This window comes from Haliotis rubra, unplaced genomic scaffold (assembly GCF_003918875.1).
Source record: "Haliotis rubra isolate DU_JTF1 unplaced genomic scaffold, ASM391887v1 Scf804, whole genome shotgun sequence".
Lineage (NCBI taxonomy): Eukaryota > Metazoa > Mollusca > Gastropoda > Lepetellida > Haliotidae > Haliotis > Haliotis rubra.
The window spans coordinates 241,594-263,021 of record NW_025767529.1 but is presented as its reverse complement, the minus strand read 5'-3'; the positions used below and the strand labels follow the sequence as shown (position 1 = coordinate 263,021).

Genomic DNA, 21,428 nt, shown 5'->3' with positions numbered 1-21,428 from the left:
TTTTCTGCATTGAATCAAGTCAGCGAGTCTGACCACCTTATTCTCGATACGTTCGTAGCCCTAAGAATTCATAACTTTGATTGTAGCCAATGTCTTAACAATGGTCTTAAGAAGTTCGTAGGGCTACGAACGTTTCGAGAATAGCTAGCCAGATCCGTTTAGATTTGTCTTCCAATGTACAGACATACGTTGCTTCATTCTGACAAGTAATTTCCATTGTTACTACATGATATTCCGCCCTTTCTGGCCAAATGCTGGCTTTGAACTAGTAGTCCCCAACCGGTTTACTTACAGGTGAGAGATTCCACAACACGCACCTTCGTTTGTTTGCATAACAGCTCTCATGGGTCCAATTGAGCGTATTTCTGACGATTTCTGTTGATTGTACGTGCGCTTCCCAACAATTATAGGTAACATACTTATGTATCGCTACGAGTTTCAAAACAATTATATTACATCTATATATACCAAATCAACTTTAGTATCTAATTTTGGGCTTATATTTCATATATATGGGGATATTATAGTCCCACTTTTTGAGGGTCATTTATGTATTTTTCAGCGTACTCATTTTGAAATTCCGCCAGTGGTATGACAGCAAGGTTACATGAATGTTCAGTTTGAGAAATACTTTTTTGAGTATATGTTTTGGGATTTATTGTAGCTGAGAATTTTTTTTATTTATTTGCATATTCAATTTTACAACTCCCATTTGTGATTCCTAAACCCTATTTAGAAACATATTACGTTTGGAAATATATATGAGGTGAACAGCTGGTAATAATTCATTAGAATATGTGTCTAACAAATATCTATTTTTCCTTTATTTGTGTCAAAGAAGTTTCGTTCTTTAGAATAAACAAATTACAACAAAAACAGCAATGCAATATACGAGTACTTCGGTAATATAATGTTCATACGCCATAAGAATCCTTCCCGAGGGGCACGAGTCGCTATTCGGATTGTCTTGGAATAACACGAGTTGGTTACGAATGGATACTTAATTGATTTCGTGAATATTGTATGCCAAATTCTGTAAAATATGGTAGCTTCCATGAGGGCTGATAGTTAGTATTATTGAGAGAAATGTATTGTGTATTTTTAGAGTATTGTGGTGTGACATTGGGTCTTTAAATTGAGGTTTTAATAAACCCCTTTGCAATGGTCACTGGCAGCATTGGGGTTCAGTTCAGGGAGGTTTAATGTCAAAGAAATACATCAAAAGTAAGGCCTTGTTCTGCAGCATTTACTGACTGGTTACATAAGAGTGCGACGTTTACGTCAGTCGATCAAGCAGGTTTCAAATTTCCAACGCCTGTCTCTGAAATAGAAAACAACCATTGATTATATAGGTGTGATGTGTGTACCACTGATAACAGAAGGCAGGTCAGTGTTTGCAACAACAAAAATCCTTAAAAATAAATATTAATAAATCAATTTCTTAAAACAGCCGTACAAGATAAGACAAGCCCTTTTCAATATTCAAAAGAAATCTCTGAAAAAAAGTCAATTTACGATATTTACTATAACATGAGCATATTATGTTTGATGAAGTTTATGATTCACTATCATATCATGATGGTCACAGGTGCTAAACAGTGTATCAATTCTTTCAATTCCAATTATTCGATAATTCTTGTAAGTGTATAATTCCAAAATCAATTAATGAAAAGATTAATGAAAATCAATAAATGTCCTGAATGAAAGAATGTCCAGGGTCAGTTAACAACAAAGCTTTGGGGTTATTGCTATGCTGAAAAGATTCGTAACTATGGTAATGAGAATCAAACAAAAGCACAAGCTCTCCGAGCCACGTCATTAATAGTGAGTGAGTGAGTATTTCAGCCATATTGTGACTAGATCAAGTTATACAGTTTTACGATAGTTCTAAACAATACATTTAAAACTAAATCCTGTCAACTAAGGACAGTAAAATAACTAGATGATCACATGACATAGGTCTAAAACTAGTATTTAGGCATTAAAATGTGACTGTACAGAACAATGTTAAATAGACCACCAGGAGCCGTTCTCATTAGAACCTATCACATCCGCGTCTGTACTAGTCTACAGGACACAGCTGTATGATGATAGTGATCATGTAAACTGTTTCTCACACAATAGTGGGAAATGATGCATGTTATGACAACCAAACAGATTGTGAGCGACGCATCCCGTTCAATACAGGACTTAACAGTATGTCAGTTATATAACGAGCAGTCAGCTTAATGATGGAGGGAAGACCAACTTCAGGGAGGCCGAACATTGTTCTTAATAGATGCTTCAAGACAAATCTGTAAGAAAATTCATTTTAATATAGTTTTACGTTTACCTGACCGAAAGCAAAGTAAGCTTTTATCAAGACATTGGGGCGGTGGGGGAGCCTAGTGGTTAACACATTCGCTCGTCACGCCGAAGGCTGGGGTTCGATTCCCCACACGGCTACAGTGTGTGAAGCCCATTTCTGGTGCCCCTCACAGTGATATTGCTGATTACTTCGTAGAGCTGAACTCACTCACTCACTCACCTAAATGATATGATTTAACCGTAGTTTTTTAGATGAATCCCTTCCAAGTGTGTGTTTTATGATCTTATAATCTTGAATATTTTGTCTACTCGGCGAAAGCCCAACCCCCAAACCCACTCACTCACTCCAAATCAAACCAAATGTGAAATGGTTCACATTTTATACACATGGAAAAGGTATCGCATTAACTATGATAATTTGACCCTTTGGGCGCACCATGCATTGATATAGATATGTACGTGCGAGGATAAAAGGCAAACAGCACGTGCAATAGGAGTTCTGGTCAAGTTAGGAAACTTGGATAATCAATTGACCTCGTTGTTGACAAGCAAATATGGAGCCTCCTCACCTGCCAACTGTTCAAAGATGGCAGGTTATAGGTATGGGGAATGCTGGTTTGTCGTTGCGGGCGACTGCTTGTCATTCATCGACTATCGACCGATTGGCCAGTTAACATCAGCAATTCGATTCGTCACCTCTCGTCCCTTTTTGTACCCTCCAAGAAGACTTGTCCCCCTCTCGATGCTTGTAGTGTGCGAGAATACGACAAACCAATCAGACCGCGCGTAATGATTGGGGTGCTTTGATAAATATAATCCCGAGTTTTTAAATCGTTTAAGCATTATGTGATTGCTGAATAAAATCATTAAGAGTATATATCGTCATATTGAAAGTACAAATAACTAAGTGCTAACAGAATTGTGTTTCCTAATTTGAAGTTTTTATTAAGGATAATGCCATGGAAGGTATGTGATTCAACAACACGCACGTGCGCTTGTTTACATAACGGCTCTTATGGGTACAGCTGAGGGTATTTCTGACGATCTTGCGGACTTTGGAGGTTGCACGTGCACTTCCCAACATTTTAGGTAATATACTTTTATAAAACGCTACGAGTTTCCAAATAATAATGTTACATCTATATATAACTAATCAACTTTAATCTCTAACTTTGGGCTTTTATTTCACATGTCTGGGAACTTTTGGAGGGTCATCCATATATTTTTCAGCGTATACATTGTAAAATTCTACCAGTGGTAAGGCAGCAAGGTTACACGAATGTTAAGTTTGAGAAATACTTTAAAGTCATCTGTTTGGGGATTTATTGTAGCTGAAAAACATATATTTACTTGCATATTCAATGAAACGAATCCAATTTCATCAAAATGTCGCGTTGTCGCATTGTCGCGTGTCTCGTTTAAGTCAATATGTTATAATACATACTATACTCAATATTTCAATGTCCCTTCCAGGATTCCATACACGAGTCTATTGGGCTTGTCCTGAAATAACCCGAGTTGGTCATGAATGGACACTTAATTGATTTCGTGAGGATTGTAAACCAGAATGTGGAAAATCGCACTAATTAACGTCATACGACCACAGTTCAATTGCCAATTATTCTTTGACGGTCAATGTATCCAGATAATATGTTAAAAGGCACAATGTCACACATTTTCGTATATATTTTGGCCTATATTTTATATATTGGAGGCATATGCATTCACCCTTCCTTCCTGTTGATGGTGGTGTGACATTGTGCCTTTAAATTGAGGTTTTGATAAGTCCCTTTGCAATGGTTTCTGGTAGCATTGTGATACTATAAAACAAAGGGGTTCAGTTCAGGGTAGTTAAATGTCAAAGAAATACATCAAAAGTAAGGTCTTGTTCTGCAGCATTTATTGACTAGTTACATAAGAGTGCGACGTTTACGTCAGTGGATCAAGCAGGTTTCATATTTCCAACGTCTGTCTCTGAAATAGAAAACAGCCACTGGTTATAACGCCCATGTTGCCTGAACGTATGTCCCATATTGACATTCCTTGAATATAATGCCTAACTGGTTATGACACCACCTCCTAAATTTCTCAGAACTAGTGTTATAATGTCAACATCCTTGTGCCAGGTGGTCAACTTCGGCACACCAGCTGCCATGATTAGGTGTGAAAAGTTGGTTGTTTGACCCTACCTCAAGCAGATGAAGAGTTAATCCTTTGGATTTGTTTCACCGGTAATGCTTTACGTTTAATGAACAAATATCACTTACACTACGCTCCTTTTGATGAAAGTATAGCACCTTCACCACAACCACCGCCACCGTCACTGCTACATATGCGTTTGTTCTCAATACTTCAAATATTGAGATCGATGTTACATGAAAAAACTCAGAATTTCAAGAAAATGATTGAAATATGAGAGTGAGTGAGTATGGTTTTAGCAATATTCCAGCAATATCACGGCGGGGGACACCAGATAGTAGTATGGTAGCAGCACATTTCCGAGGTGACGTAACGTGACGCAACCTCGAAAATATACTGCTACACTGACGTCATACACGTATGACGTCACGACCATAGGTCTCGTGACGTCACGACCTACAAACGAAGGTAGTGACGTCACTTGATGGTGACGCAACCTCGAAAATATACTACCACACTGACATCACGCCCTACAACGACGGTATTGACGTCACGTGGTCATTGAACCGTCACAAATAAGGGAATGGTACGTGTTCGTGCATGTACGTGTGTGTGTGTGTGCGCGCGCGCATATGACACCTACTAATGACGTCACACAAACAAAAATGGCCACCATAAGAATCCATCCCTCAAGCTAAATACTCAATTGCTCTCAGACGCGTTTTTACCTCATAAATGCACCATTAGCGTGCCAATAATATTTGAGTTTTTATAAGGAGGCTAGGGAATCTCGTGCTGTCTATGTAAAGCTCTCTACAATACTAGACCGCAAGAAACACCTAGACACTCTTAATCACACGACCACCCCGTCTGTGTAAAGCTCTCTACAATACAAGACGTTAAGACGGTGATATTCTACATGAAACAAAGTGTGAGGTAGAAAACGGCAAAGCAGCAAGAGTGGTACCGAGTGTTACGTTCTTTACCTCGTATCGTAAACCCAAAGCGGGAACGAATAATAATTTTGAAGGAGGTCTGTAAATGTCGTACTGCCAATGTAAAGCTCTCTACAATACTAGGCAGCAAAACAAATGTAACAAGACACTCAAAAAATAACACAGCCTCCAGTGTATGTAAAGCTCTCTACAATACAACACGGGAAGGCGGTTATATTCTACCAAATACAACAAAGAAGATATTGAGTCGGGCAGTCTATGTAAAGCTCTCTACAATACTAGACCGCGCGAGCGCCGTATCCTTCGTTGTTTAAACCACCCCAAAATATACCCACGAGGTAGACAACGTCAACACTTTTATATAAAACACAACAGAGACTAGAAAAACAACATTTCACAAATTTTATTCGTAAATATGCACAATTACATTTCTACTCACAAAACAGTTGGGAGACCATATTTCCCGTCCACCGACAAGGTGTCTTCGTTTCCAGAGTGCGATGATGGCGATACTTTTCCCTTCTTATTGAAGAAAAGTTTACATCTTTCTCCATCCCTCTGCTCATTATACGATTCGGGAACGTAGCAGCAGGACATCGTGGTACGGAGCACTCAAAATATACAACCTCGCTCTCGGGCAGATGGCTTCCAACTAGCTACTGCGTGCTGGGGTGCGTGATACTCTCGACACCATCAGCGGTTACGTGCGAAAAGAATAGGGGGGTGTGACCTAAGGGCGCCTCGTCCTGTCATTGGACGGTAAGGGGTCAAATACCGGCCCTGGACATTATTATACCTATTACATCAAACACAGTCGTTATCGCTGCGAGTACCTGACAGCGTGAGCGCTAAAAACCGGGCTTGACACCTCTTTGTATGGTTGCCTAGTAAGACCGGTTTTGCGACGAGATGACGGCGTGGGAAAAAAAATTGACAACATTCCTACAGCTCTATCAATAACCTAATTTTTCCCTTGTCAAAATCCATAGCTCTTAAAGTTCTCGAGTATATTCTTCTTGGCATTATCATACCATCTGAAAACCATGGAATCGTTTGCGAGCGTATTACTTTTGCTGAAATGACTAACTATATCGTCGTTAGAAATACCTCAAGATCGCCAGCTACCGAAATATAGACAATGGTGACCGCAAGCTACTGACGACAGACTTTGCACACGAACTCTGTTGTAGGAATAATGCAAACGACCGTATTTTGTCACAAAATCGTGAAATTCGGGCCATATTCGCGTGTAATCTATACCGTACGAGTCGTGCATGTATAATCTACCGGGTGCCTCTACGCTTAAAGCGAGCCAGTGACTTCCCGGTTCGCTTTTTCTGTCCGTGTTGCAAATAAACAATATAGGATATTTCAGTCTCTTCATCCCGACTATTTTATTACCACACACATCTTCCAAAGTATCTCTGCTACTTATACCGCCATAGTTGTTTTTAAGGAAAGGCTCATTACGACCAAACCATTCCAAATCTCGACCGTACAACATTTTAGAAGGATATGTAACTCGTCCCTCGCCTACGTCAGTGTATAGCGGCATTTCTAAAGTGGTCAAATTCTATTACGCTGTCCAGCTCTCTATAACACACTAACGTCAGAGCTCGGGCGTTATTGCAAAAATTTCAATTCTATGCCGACCTTACCAGAGCTCTTCGATACATCGTGTGACATGTCAGCACCGAAATCGTGCGTTAAATCGAACACAAACAATGTAGTGCCATCTAAAAACTCTTTGAGAGTTACTGTGTGCGTGGAATTTCTCCCCAAACCTCCTGTATTTCTAAACAGCTCTAGGTATGTCTGATACATCCGTGTAGAGTCGGGTTCGAAATTGACGGTATGGCATCTTTGCCTACCTCCTGACCGTTTACTTTTAACGGCTATTTCCGTCAATCCAAAAGCCTGGAAATTAAAAAGGATTTTTGTTCAAACCCCGCAAAGGATTCGTTGTCAACGAGACCGAGTACTATTCTTTTAGGAATGTGGCCCATTATTAAATGTTCGAATTATATTCTCTCAGGCCTTGGGGAATGTCGTGTGCCGTAGTTTTCACCTGGGCTATGGGATATTTCTCACGTACTTCCACGCGTCAAACATCTAATATGGTTATCTCTAATAGCTGGTGCTACGTTTACTTGTCTGACATGAAATTCGGCTGAGAGTATATGGCAAGCATAACCGGGTATGCGAAAGTACCGGCCTCGTCCGTAGTGGAGTGTAACATATAGAAGTTATTCGGCTACGTATCAATTCGATTTTTAAAGGTACCCGTCCTATGAGGTATCTATGCTGCATGAACAAATCAGAGTGTAATTTTCCAACGAGTTCTAAGGGCCTACTGGGCACACATTTTGCCGTCGTTTCGCGAATGCGGGTTGGAATCTTCATTGCCCAGAGAAAAGTTATTAAAACACCCTGCCTTATCTTTACTGAAATTTTGTGCTACCAAATTTTTGTCTATTTGCGATTTATCGCAGCTCAGTAGTGTTTCTACGTGCGGCTCTGTACGGTATGTACCCAAACTGTCTGTTAATTCTAGTTGATTAGAGCCCGCTATTACTCTCACCTCCCGAAATAGAGAATGTAGAGTATTTGTCATGGGGGCGCACACGTCTCTACGTCTAGTCACCGTCTCCCCATCAGCGCTCATCACATTGTCAGTGACTGTAGCACGACCATCCGTCGTCTTAAATTCGCATACAATTCTCAGGTAACATTCGGCCAAGTCTACGTAGCTGTTTATAGGGTTATTGATATCAAACCTTATGGTGCCGTCCAACTGCCCGAGGCCTGTAACGGGGCTATATTTGGTCCAGTGTGAATCCGTCATCGTGGAAACCATACCCAGTAATGAAAATAAATCTAGTTGGCTTTTACCGCATTGCGCGTGTTCCATATCCCTCGACATCGTGATGGATGCTATGATATCTCTACTAAAATACCAAACGCCTCTAAGACTTTCTCCTACGCTTCTTTCTGCTCGGGAGGGATCCAACAGCCGGAATTGGAAATGATCCCAAAACACCTTTCATCGTGCTTTTAAGCGCCCTGCTACTACGTCGTTTTATACTTTCTGACGCTTTTGCACTACCCGTCACCACGTCGCCCACAACACCCGCAGCAGCCTTGGCTCCCTCCCTCAATAGTATTTTACCCGTTGACTTTAGCAGGGGCATCGCTATTCTACCTATAGCGCCTAAAATATTCCCGAGTCCAGCACCACCTTGACCATAATGCCTGCCCACGTACACCAGTATGTGATTCCCGTACATCCCTTACAGACGTCTTACGCGTTTATCCCTCGCTTTTAAAATGGAGTATCACCACCGACCGACCGCTAGCAAATGATACGGGTCGTCTGCGATCGTCTCTTATAAGAATAGTCACAGAACGTATCTCGTCAAATTTTAAAGACAGATATTGAATAGGGTTCTTTTCGCTCACGTATACTACATCTTTTAACATTTTCTTTTTGACGGGTATCAATGTCAACAGAGGTGCCATTGCGTGACCAACTATCTGGTCGTTTATAATGTTGGCATAGACGTACATATTGTGGAAAAGTTGTTCTTTGGAGAAATTGGAACACGTATCAGCTACGGGGGTCGTTCTGGGGTCGAGTACGCATACACGGGTGTCGCCCCTTGCCTCGGGCACTACGGTTGTGAAACCCAGCATGGAAGCCAAGTAAGGAGACACGTCGAATCTAGGACCACAATTGCCTAAAACATGTCTCACCTCTTCAGCATCGGACCCCTCGAAATCGCTTTCCACAAAGCCCGAGGCCATGTAGACTAAATCGTCCTGGGAGTACACATATTAACTAGTCTCTTTAGGCGTTATCAATTCTATATCGATTTCCACACCACCCCCTGCATCGCTATGGTTATGATATTCTTCACGCCCACGCTTGCAACCGCGTTGATGGAACTATTCATGGTATCTAAGAGTCTCAGCGATCGTATAATTCCTTTATGCAACATTATCTGCCCCAGAAATTTAGTTTCTAAACCGAATCTATCCTTTCTCACCATGCCCTTCTTATACACTCTCTCACGGACGGGGACAGTCATATACGCGCTGAAAGCGTTATGAGGAACGGGTAAATTGTGCCATGTCACGGGTATCTGCACAGTACTAACGCCAACCCTCCAATTATCCTTTCTGTTTACCTTCAGGGGTATGGTAAATCTACGGTGTAGGTGTGTTGTACATTATCCGGTCGAGTTTCGGACTGGCATCGCTTGGTAGGGTAATGTAAAATCTGTTGCTTTCGTACCGTTATTCATAATGCGCTGTGCTGTTCTCCCATACGCTGACGTTCGGTGACAGACGAGGGTTGTTGCTGTTACGACTTCTTAAAGGGCCGGGAGGGGTATGAACCGAGTGAGACAGCGATACTTTCAGTAATTCAAACAACGGTTCTTCAACCTTCTTTATATCCTCGGTTAGATCGGACAATGTGGTACCTTTCAGCGACAGGTAGCATACGATCAGCACGCATAGCAGGATGGTGTGTAGTGGTAGCTTCCTCATGCATGTCAGCCCTTTTTGAGGAAATCCTACCATGTGACTTTCTGGTAGCCATTGGTCGAATTCTTTGCTCGGGTATCCCTTCCATCGAACCAGTATTTCTCTTTTACCCGTAGTCTTATTGACCCTTCTCTTTAACACTTTTTCTACTTCAGACGCCTCTGGCTCCGACAATCGACTTGTAACTCATCCCGGTAAAATGTTCCTTTTATAGCGTTTCTATTGTAGTTGCGTATTTTATAGACATTCGGTTTCCTATATCTAACTTTGTTGACCACGTAAAATATTTCCCTGGTCCAATTGGCCTCGTAACCTTTAACAAAATTCCCTTTACTCATCGAAATTCTGACTGGTGTTTGCAGCAATAAGTATTTCTCACGTTTTGGGGAATCTTTTGACTGCGTTTGCTGCCTCATGCTGCGTGTGGTTCCATGCAGCTATCTCGTCGAGAATAGTTATCACGTCGCTAGGCTTACGTCCTATGGATGTGTGGTATGCGTTATTGTAGGCTTTCAATATTTTAGCCAATACCCCGACATATCGAGGTTGCGACACAGTGTTGAAGTATCTCCACATGCGGGTCTTTAGAGTTCTCTGAAATCTTTCCACGACGGAACATTTCACGTCATCGTTCTGACTAGTATAAAACATTTCCCAGAACGTTCCTAATATGATGCTTAAAACAACTGTTGACAAATTCGCTACCTTTATCGGTCATTAAGCTATGGAAAATACGAGGCTTAGCACGGTTCAGAATTCTTTTGAAACCGTCGGTCACCGATTTAGCCTTTTTATCCTTGAGCGGTTCGGTAAACGCGTATCTACTGAACCTGTCTATAACGCATAATATGAATTTGTAACCATCGTTGACTTTGCTAATACGCGACACGTCCGACAAATCAGCCTGCCACAACTGATCCTTTCTACATATGGTAGCGGAATAGGGTGTTCTAGGAAAGCGCTTGGCCGGGCGAGGCCTATGTAGACTGTAAGCAGGCTGTCTCTTTAACCAAACCGTCACCTGAGCAGGAGTAGGTTTGACAGAACCTTTTTGTTGCCTAGCCTCCGATAATTTTCTTAAGAGGCCAACCCGTGAATCAAAACCCCTCGATACATCATAATACGTGCGTTTCAACCATTTCAGCCAGTAAGGCTTAATAGCTTTTCCAGCTATTGTCGATACTTGTCGACCATCCGTGTCGCCCTTTCTTTTCCTTCCCTCCGGCATTGTCCGAGCTCCAGCCTTCCTCATTACTTCGTTTCTTCTTCCTTCGCGACCTCCTAGGAGTGTCGCCCCCCTCTGTGTATAACCTGTTTTTAATAGCGCCAGTGCTCGCGCCAGTGTCTGCCATTCTCAACGACAGGAAAGCAGCTACCTCGTTGTATTTACTACCCCTCTTTTTTCGTCAGCTCGTGTAATACGTCCGGCAAGGTCTCTGGTCCCAGAGACGAACCTTTATAGCTCAAAGTTCCTTCGTCGGACACCCCAAAGTCTGGATCGTTTTTAATAAAGTCGGTAATATCTTTAGCATCTCGTCTGTACGTTTTAGGTAAATCGGTCAAAACCTTAGAAAGTGTGGCATCTAAACCCGATGTTGTTACTCCCGGCTTAACCACGGGAGCTACAGTCGTTGCTACGCTAGTGTCGTTTAATGGCTTCCGGGGAAAATGTGTATCATCTCGACTCCCATTTACCCCTTCCACACGCCGGGCTCTCGACTGTAAATCTAAGGCGTCTTCCAATAGGGCGTTATAGCGCAACATTTTCTCGTGTAGTTTAACCGGCACGGATGACGTCCTATTCGCAACATCCCCTACTCGCCGCTCGTTGTCATACACAACATTTCTCATTTCATCTAAATTGTCTCGCCTTTCTTTCGTTAAAGAGCATTTCCTTGGAGAGGAGAGTATCTTGCCCGAGACCCTGACCATTCATCGCGAGAGGAATGTACGAGTCGGGAATACGCTGCCTGAGGTAGCACGACCATCTTAGTAAAGGAGGACATCGCGTGGTTATTTGGAGCCTGTAATTGACCCTACCACACTCGATATGAGGTTTGTTACGACTGGAGCTAAAAGAGGCAACAACAATGGTAATATACCACCCCTTTGCGCCAATATTTTCCTCTTGCCAGCGTGCGAAACTCTGTGTCTCTGGCATAGGGTATGAAGAGCTCTTTTCTTGCGATTTAACCCGAGTCTCTGATCATCTGTCATAGGTAAATTGCCGGAATACACATTAACGGTTGTCTCGCTAAAAGCGTCTATGACTTCTTTGGGTAAACAATTAATGGGTCGGCGTCTGACAGTGGTTGGGGCCCTACATAGGTAGTGTATAATGTCCGCGTTGGCTTTAACCCTGTTGACCGAATCGCCTTTGGCGACACCTTTTCTCTTACCACACGGTGTTCTCTTCCGCACGCCACAGCGCGAGGTCGAGTTTAATTTACCGTTAGAGCGACGCATATTTTCGGTGAATTTACTCGTGTCAGGGGAAGGGTGTCGCTCTACTCCGAGGGTGTACAATAAAATGAAGACTAAAACTCACGATCTTCGTATTTATGGTTATTTATTTCCTTTTCAGAACAGTCTTGGGTATTGGTATAGGAGGTATTATCTGACCTCTGCTGTTGTTACGGCGTCGCACACCACCCTGACGTGTGACAGGGCCACCATGACGTGTGACAGGGCGTTCGTCAGGGCGTAGCTGATTTGGAACACGTCGTCGTTCTTACACATATGATCGTTTGACTGTAGAGACATGACCGTAGGTAATGGTGAATGGAGCGAGGTGAGGAAAAGACTATTATACAGCTGGAGGCGAACTAGGGAGCTGTTCGTGGCTTTTATAGTAGAGAGCGACTGTCTAGCGAGCTATTACCCGTGGGACGCGGATCGACGAATCAAGAGGCATTGGTTTCGTAACCGTAAGGCACGGTATAGGTCAACCTAGAGGTTACGGGGTCGCGAATAATGCGACGTTGGTCGTGCTACCGCCGCTGGAGAAAACAAGCTACTAGTATATGCTATCGTTGTTTGCAATGTACAAAGCATTCTTTTAGGAGAGATGGGTGGTCCTGAAAAGGACCGTTGGGTGGTGTGAGGTGGACTCACAGCTGTAGAGTGCACTGACACTGATGAATTGTCATCCTTCGCCTGATATGACACTTACTACCGTGCGTCAAACGTCTCATGTATGTGTCCTTCAGGATGGTACTACAATATACACACTGAAATGTGCCATTATAGTCTATAGTCCCGTTTGCATAGACTGGTAGACACCCCCAACATTGACGACACTGCCATGCAGGACACGCTGATGATGATTGGTATGGTGATGGTGGCGATGGTGCTGATGCTTCCACCGACATCAGCTCTAAATCCCAATTCTCTTCCACGTTGGCAGCAGTGACTCCACTCTTGCCCCCTTCTGATGCCATTGAGAATAATTCTGCCTCCCAGTCTTCCATCCTATCAGTTGTAACACAGCCCCTGTCCCCTCCCCATCATAAAATAGGGCTCAGCCATTCAAAGGACACAACGTCATCACCTCGTGATCGAGCATGACGTTGTTGAAGTATGACGAGAGTTAATACAAATTCACCAACGTGTCCTTGTTTGTGACGTCATAAAAAGGAGAGAGGTCCTCTCAGAGGAGTCATGGCCGTTCTTGAGGTCATGAATTGCATACCGATGTTACAGCTGTCTCTCACACCTCTAGGTTGTGTGTTTCAATACGTACTTTCTTAATCAGTAGCATTCAATCCTTATCTAATTTAAACACATTTCGAAACGTTCGACATTCATGTTGTACGTTTTCTGCAGATGTATCTACAGTAAAGGACGGGAGAAAGTATAACTCCTACCAAAGGTATGACACAGTGTCCCAAACGTGGAACAATTCGTTCCAGAAGTATGACAAATCCTCCCAAAAGTGTAACTTAGCCTCGTACAATTCTCACAGATTTTACTACTAAAATGACGGGAGAATGTATAACCGCAAATTTCAAAGTATGACACACTGTTCCAAAAGTATGACACCCCCTTATAAAAATATGATAAGCTGTTTTCAAAGTATGACACACTGTTCCAAAAGTATGACACACCCTTATAAAAATACGATAAGCTGTTTTCAAAGTATGACACTCTGTTCCAAAAGTATGACACACCCTTATAAAAAATATTATAAGCTGTTTTCAAAGTATGACCAACCGTATCAGAAGTAGGGTAGACCATTCCAAAAGTATCACCGACCCTTATAAAAATACGATACAGTGTTTTCAAACTATGACACACTACACCTAAGCCTTGTTTACCTGCCTATCTTAGCGTGTCTGATTGCTAGACATGAGGTCAAGATGTTCCACTCCCGATGGTTACACAGCAGTAAAAAGTGGTTTGTTAAAGTGTCGCATGTTGTGGTTGACACTAGTCGGCTATAGAGAGTTGGACAGTACATAATACAATGTGATCATTTTAGCAGTACTGCTATACACTAATGCAGATGACGGGCAGTTTACCTCTCCATCTAAAATACTGTACGGGGCGAGATTTGCAATGGTTTGGCAATACTGCCCCTTTTCTTAAAACCGTCCGTGGTGGCATTGCTTTACGACCGCAGTTGAAAGGATTATCGCGTCAATGCACACCATGGAAGACATCGACAGAGAGAAATGGTGTATAAGATAGTAGATGTAATTTTCGCGACTTCACGTGAGTTTATTGGGGAAAACTGGTGAGACGACGGCGACGACACGCACGACTGTGTATTAGAGACGATTAGGGCAATTAACCCTGTTGACGATGTACGTAGAGGCTATTTTCGAGACGGTAGGTAAGTCTATGTGAAGGGAAAAATGTGTAGAGACGACGCGGTGGACACTCACGACTGTGCATAATAAGGGACGATTAGAGCAGTTAGGCCGATTAAAGATGTACGTAAGGGGTTATTTTCGAAGGAGAGGGTGTAGAGACGACGGGGGTGGACACTAGCGGTCATGTATAATAGGGGACGATTAGAGCAGCTAGGCCAATTAACGATGTACGTAGGGGTTATTTTCGAAGGAGAGGGTGTAGAGACGAAGGGGTGGACACTAGCGGTCATGTATAATAGGGACGATTGGAGCAGTTAGGCCGATTAACGATGTATGTAGGGGTTATTTTCGAAGGCTTCGGCACACGCGGTGGTCGAAACGATTGCGTAATAAGGGGTGGTTAGACCCATCAGCAGGAATATACGATAAACCGAGGACATATGGTGCGTAAGATAATAGAGGCGATTTTCGTCTTCCTGCTGCGCGTGTCGGACGTGTATGGTCATGTCTACAACGCGGACACGCTCAATTACCCTTCGGGACCTTTGGGGTGCATATCACTCTCAAACCATACCGTCAACAGCTATCCGTACAGTTTGGACATAATGAGCCTTTTCTTAAAAACAACTATGGCGGTATAAGTAGCAGAGATACTTTGGTAAAGGTGTGTGGTAATAAAATAGACTGTAGTGGGGTGAAGAGATTGGAATATCCTATACTGTTTATTTGCAACACGGACAGGAAAAGCGAACCGGGTAGATTACACATGCACGACTCGTACAGTATAGATTACACACGAATATGGCCCGAATTTCACGATTTTGTGGCAAAATACGGTCGTTTGCATTATTCCTACAAAAGAGTTCGTGTACAAAGCCTGTCGTCGGTAGCTTGCGATCACCATTTCAGTAAAAGTAATACGCTTCCATGGTTTTCAGATGGCATGATAATACCAAGAAGAGTATACTCAGGAACTTTAAGAGCTATGGATTTTGACGAGGGAAAAATAGGTTATTGATAGAGCTGTAGGAATGTTCTCGATTTTTTTTCCCACGCTGCCGTCTCGAAGCAAACCGATTTTACTAGCCAACCATACAAAGAGGTGTTAAGCGTGGCTTTTAGCGCTTACGCAGCTAGGTACCCACGGCGATAACGCCCGTGTTTGATGTAATAGGTATAATTATGTCCAGGACCGGGATTTGACCCCTTACCGTCCAATGGCAGGACGAGGCGCCCTTAGGTCACCCCCCCCCTATTCTTTTCGCACGTAACCGCTGATGGTGACAAGAGTATCACGAGCACCGACACGCAGTAGCTAGTTAGAAGCCGTCTGCCCGAGAGTGAGGTTGTATATTTTGAGTGCTCCGTACCACGATGTCCTGCTGCTACGTTCCCGAATCGTATAATGAGCAGAGGGATGAAGAAAGATGTAAACTTTTCTTCAATAAGAAGGGAAAAGTATCGCCATCATCGCACTCTGGAAACGAAGACACCTTGTCGGTGGACGGGAAATATGGTCTCCCAACTGTTTTGTGAGTAGAAATGTAATTGTGCATATTTACGAATAAAATTTGTGAAATGTTGTTTTTCTAGTCTCTGTTGTGTTTTATATAAAAGTGTTGACGTTGTCTACCTCGTGGGTATATTTTGGGGTGGTTTAAACAACGAAGGATACGGTGCTCGCGCGGTCTAGTATTGTAGAGAGCTTTACATAGACTGCCCGACTCAATATCTTCTTTGTTGTATTTGGTAGAATATAACCGCCTTCCCGTGTTGTATTGTAGAGAGCTTTACATACACTGGAGGCTGTGTTATTTTTTGAGTGTCTTGTTACATTTGTTTTGCTGCCTAGTATTGTAGAGAGCTTTACATTGGCAGTACGCCATTTACAGACCTCCTTCAAAATAAAATTATTATTCGTTTCCGCTTTGGGTTTACGATACGAGGTAAAGAACGTAACACTCGGTACCACTCTTGCTGCTTTGCCGTTTTCTACCTCACATTTTGTTTCATGTAGAATATCACCGTCTTAACGTCTTGTATTGTAGAGAGCTTTACACAGACGGGGTGGTCGTGTGATTAAGAGTGTCTAGGTGTTTCTTGCGGTCTAGTATTGTAGAGAGCTTTACATAGACAGCACGAGATTCCCTAGCCTCCTTCAAAAACTCAAATATTATTGCCACGCTAATGGTGCATTTATGAGGTAAAAGCGCGTCTGAGAGCAATTGAGAATTTAGCTTGACGGATGGATTCTTATGGTCGCCATTTTTGTTTGTGTGACGTCATTAGTAGGTGTCACATGCGCGCGCGCACACACACACACACACACACACGTACATGCACGAACACGTACTAAATGACCATTACCCTTATTTGTGACGGTTGAATGACCATATGACGTCAATACCGTCGTTGTAGGTCGTGACGTCAGTGTGGCAGTATATTTTCGAGGTTGCGTCACCATCAAGTGACGTCACTACCTTCGTTTGTAGATCGTGACGTCACGAGACCTATCGTCGTGTTGTCATACATGTATGACGTCAGTGTGGCAGTATATTTTCGAGGTTGCGTCACCATCAAGTGACGTCACTACCTTCGTTTGTAGGTCGTGACGTCACGAGACCTATCGTCGTGACGTCATACGTGTATGACGTCAGTGTAGCAGCATATTTTCGAGGTTGCGTCACGTTATGTCACCTCGGAAATGTGCTGCTACCATACTACTCAGATATGGGCTTCACACATTGTACCCAAGTCTTCGGCGTGACGAGCTAAAGCTTTAACCACTAGGCTACCCCACCACCCCAGTAAAATGAGAGAAATACGGAGAAAATAAGTGAAATGACGAAACCTTAACGACAAACAAACCAATGTTTAATGTGAAGAAACTCGAGTTTAAAATATATACAAATAGATAAAATAAAGACAAATCCCAGGGTATGCTAAAAGTGGCACCTTTTGGCTTTGATAAAAATTAGTTTAAAAAATCGAAATGGGGTTGAGTTCCGCGTTATTTAAAAAAAATGAAATGTCTACATCTGTATTTGTTTTCTCGGTGCTTTGATTGTTTTCTCCTAATTTCGATTAGTATTTGTTATTTCGAGTTTGTATCAAACAATGCATTAGAATTAAAGTTAGATGCAAGGGGCAGATGGATGTACATACTCGTAATGGTTGTGGTGAATGCTGAACACGCCCTTTAAGAAGTGAGCAGCGGGCATTCTGAATTTTATCTTTTCATCCCAACAGTTGACGTAGCCAATTGTGCCACAGTGCACCAAATGTTTACCTGAAACAGACAGGTTACAACACGTATTTAAATACAATAGGTATATATCACATCTATGTCTGTTTTTCAAACCCAAATATGACCCTGTCTCAAATAATTAACACCTATGTAAATACAGTAAGTACTTGAAATCTATATCTGATATTTAATTCCCAAACATGCATCAGTCTTGTCGATCCGTGACGATCCGGCTTAGAATTGATCTTCAGTAGCCATGCGTGTCATAAAAGGTGACTTGGTTGACACATGCGTATGTCACTGGATTGTCTGGTCCAGTCCCGATTATGTACAGATCACAGTCATGCAGTTTGAATATTGCTGACTGCGGCGTTAAACAGCAAACCATCCAAATCAAACCAATACTCAATACGGAATCAATAACTGCTTTCAGTAAATATTGTTTTGGTAATGCCTTTGTCATATCTATCACCTACCACATATAACCTGATAAGGAAATGAGTGTCAGTAAATATTCTTTGTTAATGCCTTTGTCATCTCTATCACCTGCCACATATAACCTGATAAGGAAATGAGTGTCAGTAAATATTCTTTGTTAATGCCTTTGTCATCTCTATCACCTGCCACATATAACCTGATAAGGAAATGAGTGGTGTCCTCCCATTTGTGAGAACTCCAAGTTGTGAGACACATTAATTAATGGTTCAGTGCACACATGTGGTGCTTCCCCATCCCTACGATGAAAGTGGGAACAGCCCTGTTGCTGAAGAGTACCCGCAGGAGGCATAGTTCATTAATGAGCATTAAAGAGCATTTATTGTTTTCAATAAAGAACAATGTTAAATACTGAAATACTGAAAAAGATTATCATTATATTTACACAGAAGAAATAGTTCATTAAAGATTTCATTATGATTTTTGATTCGCACATTTTGATGATTTGCGTTATTATGATGTTTGTGTGTCATTATAAAACACTTTTTTACATGGGTCCATATTTGGAGATTTTGACACTTTTCATATTGATCACGAAGTTGCCTACACAAAGTGTAGGTTTTTTTAAAGCCATTTACCTGAGTAGGTTAATTACTTTATCTTTTTAGCTACCTCCACAAGATTCATTTAAATATCTAATCCCTAATTAGCTAGGGTTAATCCATTCTATCATATAGGGGAGTAAGGTGTATTTTCTTTGCTACTTACCTACTCCACTGTCTCACAACTGGGCGTCTCACATGGGAGTTCTCACAAATGGGAGTAGACCAAATGAGTGAAACCAACTGAATACACATTCTATACGCTGATCGTTAAGGTCAATCTATACATTCTCAAGACGTTTAGGGCCTCAGGTTTTATTAAAAATCAAAACTGTGTTACTAAGAATAGTTTACTGAGCCCACGAGCCTCAGAGAAGACCTTACAAGTCAATCTGACGAGAGTATTGCTGCTTCAGACCAATACTCAGAGATTCATCCGAAACCTGGGAATCGTTCACTGTGCGCGGCTCGATCAAGGAGGACATTCAGAACAACATCGTCACCAACTCGAATTGTGACCAAGGCGTTTGTTGTTCGACATGTTTAAAAGAGACTGTGCTATGCAGAGGGTATATTAGCCAGTAACAAAGCTTAATATCATACGGCACAAAATACTCTGACATTTGCACAGCGCCAGACATATTAATTTCGATGCAACCTTCTAAATAATTGTCTGTGGCTTCGAATGTCATTTGTATTTAATTCGTTAATATACGTCAATGTTAACACAAGCTACAAAAATAAATAATGTCAGCAATAAATCTAAAACATTCTTCCTGGTCGTATTTGTGAGAGCCAATGTGAAAGAAATGTTAAAGCTACGCAAAGCTGTTATTATTTTCCTACTCTTTTTCACAGTATTGCAACCAGGATGTATTTAAAAGTTAGATATTCTTTCCATCAAATCGCTGCAGAGTTACATAAGGCTTAGTGGGTGGAATAAGATGAGACCGATCACAACGTACACAACGTACAACTAAACTCACTCACTCACTCACTCATTCTTGTCGACATCTCCGTGACATGAAAGTCACTGGTGAAGATGGAAGTGATTTGCTCTGCAATAATCACATTTACCGATTCATAACGAAACGGAACCAGATCAGTGGATAGTATGAACTGTTTAATAGATTTTACGGAAATAAGATAACGAAATTAAGAACATTTTAAATGATATCATGTTTTTGCTTGAAAGACGTGACCTTGACTTACCTTTCAAGGAGCAACAGTAGAACTTAAACCGCCGGTCTTCGTGATGGTTGCTATGGTAGCTGTTGACGCCGCTAATGACGCCATTGTTGGGGCATTGGAATGATATTGGTTTGTCAAATTGGTTCACATAGCCTGAAAGAGAGATTTATCAGTTTATGCCGAATTTAAATAAACATAGTTCCTAACTCTTTGGGACCTATTCCAAATAAAATAATCAGAAATACAATTCTTCAATGTTCTACTTTACAATATCATTCCGCATTGGATGTACCATACACTTAGTTTAACGACTGGATAGGGTGTCTGTCAAAGAGCAGAAAGTCACTTCTTCCATCCCCGATGGTGTCATTACAAAAGAGGTTAAAAGACAGTACTTGTTGTTTCCCTGCCTGGCGATTTGCATTAAGAGGATAAAACAAGGCCTCGGCTCTGAGCCAGTATATTGTGTCTGTGTGAAGTATCAATGTTGAACTGTGGCATGGTATATCAAGGGACCAAATCTATTACACGGGCATTACTCCGAACAAGCAAAAGCAAATTTCACCTCCACTTGCAGTATTTCCAGCCCCCTTTTGCATTCTTACACCTACGATATTCAATACCAGAATGAAATTATGACGAACATAACCGTTACTTTTTTTACAGGCAGTGTAAATCGAAAGAAAAATCACTTTGTTGTTTGCTTTCAGCAGTGTTTAAATCGCAATGTCGGAACATTAATACAGAACACCATAAATTGAACACACGTAAAAGCATCTTATTAAACATTTATGTTTCTAGAGATCAGAAAATACACGGACACTAGAAAAAAGGGGATGTATGAAGGTCGGAAGTCATTAGTCATGACGGTCGTGGTACTGTTACTACTTGTAATTTTGAAATCGAGGGCCCTGCAAAGCCTGCCCCTGCCAGACTTTTAACAATCCCCATTTCAATCTCTCTATGTGAATACTGAGCAATAAGGTTCTCTTACTATTGCCAAAGTGTCATTCCCGTGTGCATGGTTCCCCCGTCTTATGTTAACAATAAAGGCGCTTTGTGGATGTCACTCCAGAGATAAGAAAATGCAAGGACCTTAGAGAAACAGTGATATATGAAGGTCAGAAGGCCGTGCAGATCCTTGTACTGTTCCTATGTGTAATTTTGAAATTGTTGCTCCTCCCCTGCC

At 41.9% G+C, this 21,428-nt stretch overlaps 1 protein-coding gene across 2 annotated transcripts in view; it reads right to left on the bottom strand.

Annotated features, from left to right (window-relative positions):
- Positions 1-1,231: 1,231 nt before the first annotated feature.
- The window catches only part of LOC124261690 (hemagglutinin/amebocyte aggregation factor-like), a 25,715-nt gene continuing 5,518 nt past the window's right edge, over positions 1,232-21,428 (bottom strand). Inside the window, exons 3-5 of one of the 2 annotated variants that reach the window (XM_046696041.1) lie at positions 20,261-20,392; positions 17,930-18,053; positions 1,232-1,321 (exon numbers count right to left, since the gene is read on the bottom strand). In XM_046696041.1, the coding sequence (XP_046551997.1) occupies positions 1,282-1,321; positions 17,930-18,053; positions 20,261-20,392 (296 nt within the window). In that variant the 3' untranslated portion in view covers positions 1,232-1,281. Of the gene's footprint in view, positions 1,322-4,190; positions 4,282-17,929; positions 18,054-20,260; positions 20,393-21,428 lie in introns of those variants that run through there. The other variant, XM_046696040.1, reaches the window with a different exon arrangement.